Raw genomic sequence first — 8,441 nt, 5'->3', positions numbered from 1 at the left:
GAAAACACCTGTTATCAATTAAGCTATGTTACAAAATGCTATGTTAGTCGCGCTTCTCAGTTTTCTATGCTTAAAGTAATTCACGTATGTTGGCTCCGTCCAAAGCAGCTTATATAGTGACAGATAAATAAAATAATTAACATTTAAAAAAAACAAAAAATCATTGATATGGATAGAGATACACGGTAACCTTGACTACTGTACAACCCAACAGCGCACCAAAAGTTCATTTCCCTTTTTGTTCTCCCTTATTTTACGGTAAAAAGTTCAAGTCACTTTGAGTCGCCCGTCAGCCGTGCCATGCTGTGGTTACTCATGCCAGGCAGATGTGGCGGAGGCACCTGGCACATGCTACACGGACAAGGCATCCCCGCGCCCCAGTGGTGGAAACTGCTGCCCAGGGGGCTCGGGCCGGTGGGGGGCACCGCCTTCAGGAGTCCATGGTGGGGGTGGTGGGGCCTGACCGAGGTGACAGCGGAGATGCCGGGCGGCGCGGAGAGAGAGGCGGCGGAGACGACGGCCGGAGGGAGGAGCGGGTGGTGCACCGGGTGGACCGGGTGGGTGGCGTGGGACAGGTGGCCGGGCAGGGGCCCCGTGTGCGCCATGGGCCCGCAGGCAGACGGGTGGAACCCTCCGTGGTGGCCGCCGCTGCCGTAGATCTCGCTCACCAGTCGCTTCATCTCCTCCAGCGAGTTGCTGAGCATGAGGATGTAGTTTCTCGCCAAGAGGAGAGTGGCTATTTTGGAGAGTTTACGCACCGAGGGTCCGTGCGCGTAGGGCATGACCTCGCGCAGGCCGTCCATGGCGATGTTGAGGTCGTGCATCCTCTTGCGCTCGCGGCCGTTGATCTTCAGGCGCATGCACTGCAGCTCGTTCTCGGAGAGCAGCTTGCGGTCCTTCTTGGAGAGCATCTTGAGCATCAGCGAGTCCTCGTCGTTGTCGCTGGAGAGGCTCTGCAGGTCGGCCGGGATCTCCGTGGAGTCGGCGTGGTGCGTGGACGACACGCCGGAGAAGCCAGACTTCTTCAGCGCCGCCAGGTACATGTCTTCCACCTCGGGAGAGGAGGGTCGGCTTGACACACGGCTGGTATCGGAGTCCATGGTGGTCCTTATAGGTTTAGGCTACACAGCAACCTACGAAGAGAAAAGTAAAACAACGTTTTTAGTCGACTTATTTTCTTCTTCATCATCTTTCTTTTTCTTCTTACATGATTGACCACATTAGCCTGCATGGAACATATTTCGCCGAAAGAGATGTTAAATTATGACCAACATGTTAAATAAAGCAAGATTAGCTTACTAGCGCTTTATCATCATCATCATGAGTAAACACATGAGTACACCCAGATGAGAGGCCAAGACGAAATGTTTTAAAAGCGCAAGTTCAAAACAAAGATAACTGACGATAGTAAGTGTGCGTAAAAGCGCACGTTTATCATTACGTGAGTTTAGAATGATAAGGTTCTATCTCCGTTTAGGGCAGTTCAGAGATATTGAGCGTCAAAGGTTTTACATTCCATTATGTTTTGTGAGATGGAACCTTTGTATTTTATGAATTACTAACTCAAAAATGTCAACATTTTAAAAATAACACCACACAGGCATTAATAAACACCTAATGGATCAGATTATGTAAAAACCTCAATTTTGACAAAAATGGAGATAGAACCTTATAATTCTAACGTCACGTTTATCATGATCAAAGCTGTAAGAAAGACGTGGAACCTACCGAGAATGGTAGAACGCAGAGAGGAGAGGAACCGTCAACGATGAATCCACTTGTTACTCCCAAACACTACTGACAGACACACACACTACTGACAGCCCATTTGGCACGCACGGGCACGGCGACAGGTTTTTATAGCGGGTTCAACGGTCCGGGAGCAAGTCACCGCCGGGACAACGTCGTCGCTTCTCCGACTGCCTGCCGTCGACCAATGGGCGACCTGCGAAGGGGGAGAGGGGAGGAGGCTTCGGGGGTCTTCGGGGGTCTTCAAATCTGATGTCATTACAAAGAACATGAATTAGACACACTTCGTTTAAGGCAGCTTGCAACGGAAAGAAAGTGTTGGGTTTATCCATAGTCCATGGACTGTTTATGATGACATACAAGAAATAAAGAAAAACTATATTTAACCCAATTGCAATAGGGCTATTTCAATCAATTATATATTCATATTAATTACGAACATTTGGAAATAGTAGGTATTCGTTCTTTCGTATTTCCCCTAGACAATTTTTTGTAAATAGTGGACTAAATCGAAACACTATACTTAAAAAATGACATAAAGTCCAAATTACTATTCAACACAATACGGGTCCAAAACAACGTTTGCTTTAATTTGGTTGTAGATGGAGAAGGAGAATATTTAATAACATGTCAAGTCGTTTTTACTCTCCATACATTTATATTTAGGAGTATTACTTCTAATTCGTGAAAATGTGATATTTCGATTTCGAAACGAAAACTATTTATCTGGTGATGTTATGGAACGACGCGGCCTTCCTGATTTATGTTCATATTTCGATGGTCTTTTGTGTTTCAAAGGTTTGAGCAACATTACAAGAATTAAATCAATCAAGTCCTTTGAAACCATCCATTAATAATTGTTAAGCTTTGTGGTGCAATATGTTTAGCGTGCACCTCCAGTCGTTCCATATTAACTCCAACTGTAATCAGCGCTCTGAGTGATGCCATGATGGCGCACCGCTCGCGCCCACTCAGAGCGCTGATTACAGTTGGAGTTAATATGGCGCTTATTGTTTTAACCCGATGACCCCCTCGGCCGCTTAACAGCTGACGGGGTGAGCCCAGACTCAAGCCGTTAATAAAGTGCATTTTTAACGTTAATAAACGAAGCGTGCAAAATTGTTTTTAACGGTTATGATCTGTGAACATTTCAATTAGTCCAATATGGACCCACAGCAGTGCTGCCACGGTTCTCTGTTGGCGCTCAGGAGGTGACAGAAGGGAACAAGTGACTCTGAGGTAACTAGAGTTGACAAGGTCATTGTCCGAGAAATATGACGAAAGGAACCAGTCAGGAATGACTAAAAATAAACATTAGGCCTATGTGCACACCATGATAGCATAATGCCACACTTTACAAAGCTTTGTTACGCGCATGATAATAATACTAACACTAACACTAACACTAATAATAATAACAATAATATTATGATTATTATATTATATAATAATAATAATAATACAATGACATCAATAACATTATTATTAACACAATATTATGTTATAATACTATATTAGTATTGTTATTAGTAGTAGAATTGCAATTATAATTCTAATAATACTTTGGTAGGCAAAATATAATTACACAGTTCATTTCCAGTGCAATTAATTTGGGAATGGTGATCACGGGCCTAATTTTATTTATAATTAGTCCAATATACACCGTGTTACATGAAATTCAACCAATTGAAATTCGATGTAACTTTATTTATGTGTAAACTTATTGTAAAGTGTGACACATGTCGAAGATAATAATAATAATAATAATAATAATAACTTTTATTTGTCTAGCACTTTTGGACGTTGGAGCTCAAAGTGCTGTATAATATGACGCACGGATTGTCTTCCTCTTTGCAAAACCATCATCATGTGAAACGCCATTTATTGAACTCTATCCTCTGACACATCTAGGATTGTTTATGAACATAATATCTGAAAAAGTGCTGTCTCACAGGGAACACACGCATTGCAATATATTCAAAACAATTATCCAATGTGCGTCATGTAGCCAGACAGTAGTATTCCTCCTGTCATATAGAAATGGAACCAGCAGGAGTTAGTGAGGGGTGAGCCCCAAAATATGTCTTTAAAAAAGAATAAAGTCCTGAGTCATGACACCCGTGCAGAAGTGACTGTAGGCCACTAAACACGTATGTGCATGGAACCAAGGTGTTCTCAGGCCCCGCGCACTAGACCCCCCCCCCCCCCCCCCTCACCCTCCCCGCATCAGTCCATGCCAAGTGAAACTACACACACACACACACACACACACACACACACACATCCATGCACGTCACAAAATCTCTTCCCCCCCCTCCCCCCTTCCCTCCCTCCCTCCCTCCCTCCCTCCCTCCCTCCCTCTCTCTCTCCCTTTCTCTTCTTCTCGTGTTGTTTTGTTATGTTCTCCTCTCGTCTGTCCCGTCTGTTTGCTTGTTTACTCGCACTAAATAAGATTATGCTAATGAGGGCGGTTTGTGAGAAGTGGTATTCTAAATCAGAGAGTTGAGAGTTGAGCTGTGCCTGCCACCGCCGTTAGCTTCATTAGCCATTCTCATAATCTCACTTGTTAGTGTGGCAAATGGTAATAAATACCCAGGATGCCTGGGTTTAGAATCGCAGTGACAATTACAATGACCGGCCTATTGTTTATGCTTATTGTCACCCCCTCATATAAAATAATTATTTGAAATGCCAACCACGGGGATGAATGCACAATCTGTCGCAGAGGCCACTGTTAGAGACAGATATGGCTGTGCGGATTGATAAGTGTCTAGGGAGCAATTATGTGGGCCAGGATATGTTAGAGTAATGGTAGAGGACGACTCTAAAGAGATTATTACAAGATTATCTGAAGCCTCAACTGCTAGACAACTGGAAGCCTCCAGAATTATCACAAGGAGTTTTACTCTTGAACTGTATCCCACCTAACATGGCAAGAGAGCAGGATCAAATCTGAGGATTAGCCATTCACTTTCCTCTCCTTCCCTCTCCCTGCTCACGATAGACTTGTGTATAGACTCTGTATATCATTGTTCTCTACCTTTCATATCCAACTCACTATGATGGTTGCACATTCCTGGTTACTGTGATCACTCTACATCCTTTGCACTACTGATGTTTACAATACTACCTTTGCAGATACTGTATATTGCACATTGCATATAGCTTATTTTATACATTTGCATATTACATACTGTACATAAGCTACCACACTACGAGCTACCTTAAATGTACACAGCTCATAACTGTATATAGCTCATAACTGAATATACCTCTTAACTAAACTGATGTTTATAATACTACCTCAGCACATACTGTATATTGCACACTTACCGATCACAATCATTGTCATGTTTTATTTATATCATGTTCTTATATCACTATTTGCACTTTTGGTTAGATGCTAAACCTGAACTTCCTGTAATGTTGTTTACATTAAGAATGTTGATATGCTGATTTAAATTCTGCTACTTTCACCTATTCTATTATTGACGCTATTGTCTATACAGCTATTGTTGATTGTTGACTGCTGTTTATATCCAGTTTATTCTTTTATTGATTTTGTTGTTTATATCCTGTTTATTCTATTATTAACTTTGTATTTCTGCTGCAAGAATTTTACTCTTTGGATCCATACATAATAAAAGCAATTCCAAGAATTTTACTCTTTGGATCCATACATTGACATAATAAAAGCAATTCTGATTCTGATATGATTCTGATTCTGCATTTCGATGTATAGTACTTGTACGCTGCGATGACAATAAAGTTGAATCTAATCTAATCTAATCTAAACTAATTATCCCGTACACATCACTGTGTACTTTATGATCTGGTTTCCTGGCCTTCATTAAGCCTAAGGAGACAGCATCAGCATCACTGGTGTATCTTTATTTACAAAACCATACTGGACAAACTCCCCTCATATCTATGCAATCTCATGTCACTCACCAACAGCTGTTGTGATTCTGTTCTACTAGATGGGTGTTGCTCTACTGGGTACCGAGGACTTGCTTGGAACTTGGCAAAGCAGCCTTCGCTTATTTTGCGCCCTGGTCAGGGAATAACCTCCAGAACTCACTACAGCTCTCATCTCCCTGGTCAGGGAATAACCTCCAGAACACACTACAGCTCCAGAACTCACTACAGCTCTCATCTCCCTGGGAGAGGTCAAAGCTCTGGTTGGAAATTGGAAACTGTGTGAAAGAAGTGTGCAATAATAAAGTGTGCAGTTCTATAGCGCTTTTCCTGCCAACGTTGCAGCTCAAAGTGCTTTAATCATTATTTAATCATCATTTAATTATTTAGTCATTTAAAGGCAGTATTAAAAAGATGGGTTTTGAGTCTTGACTTGAACATATTTTCTGAGGTTGCATCCCTAATGTAAACTGGCAGTGCATTCCACAATTTGGGTGCATAAAATGAGAATGCAGCCTCACCAAATCTCTTCTTTTGTGGTACACAGAGAAAACCAGCGTCAGAAGACCTGAGAGCTCTATTGCGACTCCTAAGATGGATTTTTTTGCATACTTATCTGTTATCTCTTGTCTGTTATTTCTTATGTTTTATTCACCAATTGTGTAAACTTGTACAGGTACTGGTGTGCTTTCTTGTTATCTCAAGGGACGTCCTAAATAAAGGTTAAATAAAGACATAAACATAAATAAAACAGCTCTGAAGATATGCCAGTCCAGTGGATGGTCAAAATAAATACAATCAGCAACGATGATGCGGTATTTGCATTATCAATGCATAATATGCATGCTTACAGTGGAATGTGCATTCTGGAAATTGACTGCATCTCTGCTTCTGCATCCTAATATCCTATATCCTAAGAACCCTCAGCTGCAGCAGAACCGAGTTGTCGCATCCCTCGTCAAAACGCAGCGTTGCTGCTTCTCTGTTTGCAGCCAGAAAACATCCTCATATCCCAGCGCTAGGCGCATTAAAACAGAGCAACATCATGAAAAGGGGGAACGAACGTGTCAACAGGTGTGGATAGGAGAGTACCGAGGTAATTACACCACGTTCACTCCTAATGTGGAGGAGGAGGCTGCCTCGGCCAAGTGCCTGATTAGAAAGCTTTTGCCACCTTTGGGTAAACGGTCGTGGGTGCTGAGCGAGTGCCATGCAGAGAGAGTCTCTAACACTGTCTAATTCCTCCTGCGTCCCTGCTGTTACATGCAGGAGATAATGACGTTTCTCTCCATTCAACCAGACAACAGGCAGGAGGAGGACCTGTTGCTGCAGTTTGAGAGTGGCCGACTGAGTCAGAGAAAAAATGTAACATTTCTAAGAGTGAACTCAATGGGGTGTGTGTGTGTGTGTGTGTGTATGTGTATATGTATAAGTATTTGTGTGTGTGTGTGTGTGTGTGTGTGTATGTGTGTGTGTGTGTGTATATGTATGTGTGTGTGTGTGTGTGTTTGTATGTGTATGCGTGTGTGTGTGTGTGTGTGTGTGTGTGTGTGTGTATGCGTGTGTGTGTGTGTGTGTGTGTGTGTGTTTATGAGAGAGAGCGTGCAAGTCTATGTGTCTGATGTATCAGTGTGTATCTCTTGTGTGTGTGTGTGTGTGTGTGTGTGTGTGTGCGTGTGTGCGTGTGCATGTGTGCGTGCCTTCATGTGTGCGTGCCTTCATGTGTGTGTTTATGTCAGCGTGTGTGTGTGTGTGTGTGTGCGTGTGCGTGACTGTGTGTGTGTGTGTGTCTGCCTGCTCGTCTGTCTGTGTTGGGGTTTAGCCATCTGTGAGTGTGTGGCCCAACTTTACAATGCTAATTACAGCGACGGGACGCCACTGAGAAGCCATGTGGCCTTACAGGCGCTTCAGTATCTCTTTCTTTCTCTGGTTATGCATTCATCTTCTAATCCTGCTTTGTGTTCCAAGGTAAACACGCCTGTCCCACGCAGAGGGGCTGGGGAGGTGGACGGGCAAGGCAGGTGAGCAGTGGAAAGCAGGGAGGGAATTTCCTTAATGGTTTTCCAGTGTGAAATTATGATGGTGCTGATTCAGAGTGGATTGGTGGTTTCATCTTTTCACTCACTTGCTGCAGTCTCGTTCTCGATCAAACTGTTGACTCGAACCTCCACTTTTCTAGCTCCGTCTTTCTCTCTCTCTCTCTCTCTCTCTCTCTCTACCTCTCCTATCTCTATATATCCTCTACCCCTCTCTCTCCCTCTCTCTCCCCCTCTCTCTCTCTCTCTCTCTCTCTACCTCTCCTATCTCTCTCTATCCTCTACCTCTCTCTCCCCCTCTCTCTCTCTCTCCCTGTCTCTCTCTATCTCTTCTGCTCCCTCTCTCTCTCTGTCCCTCACTCTCTCCCTCTCCGTCTCCCATCCCCTCTCCCCCTCTCTCACTCTGTCCCTCCCTCTCTCTCTCCCTCTCTCTCTCTCCCTCCCTCTCTCTCTCTCAGTCAGGCTGGGTGGCAGTAGGCTCTGTGCTGCAGTGAATACCAATGGTGAGGGGGAGCATATGTGAGCCATACTTAATCCTGCTAATCTGCCTTCAAAATAAAAAAAGAAAGAGAACAAAAAAAAGGAGAGAAAATAGAAGAGGGTGGAGAAAAGCAAGAGAACTTTCTCTTTCTGTTGTGTGGGGAGCTCAGCTGACCAGGGGTGTCCGAATGAACTGAACAACACGAAGAATGCCCCCAGTTCTCTCTCCTGGGGCTTTTCTCTCTCCAGCCTTGGAAC

The 8,441-nt window shown here is 43.6% G+C and overlaps 1 protein-coding gene across 1 annotated transcript; it reads right to left on the bottom strand.

The window, feature by feature from the left end:
• Positions 1–272: 272 nt before the first annotated feature.
• olig2 (oligodendrocyte lineage transcription factor 2) lies at positions 273–1,103 on the bottom strand (the record flags this gene model as incomplete). The annotated part of the gene is made up of 1 exon (XM_080535781.1): positions 273–1,103. The coding sequence occupies exon 1, from the start codon at positions 1,098–1,100 to the stop codon at positions 273–275; it is 828 nt and encodes a 275-aa protein (XP_080391907.1). The 5' UTR covers positions 1,101–1,103.
• Between the last annotated feature and the right edge of the window lie 7,338 nt (positions 1,104–8,441).

This window comes from Nansenia antarctica, assembly GCF_963989245.1.
Source record: "Nansenia antarctica genome assembly, chromosome: 7".
NCBI classification, from domain to species: Eukaryota; Metazoa; Chordata; class Actinopteri; order Argentiniformes; family Microstomatidae; genus Nansenia; species Nansenia antarctica.
This window is presented reverse-complemented; position numbering and strand designations above follow the sequence as displayed.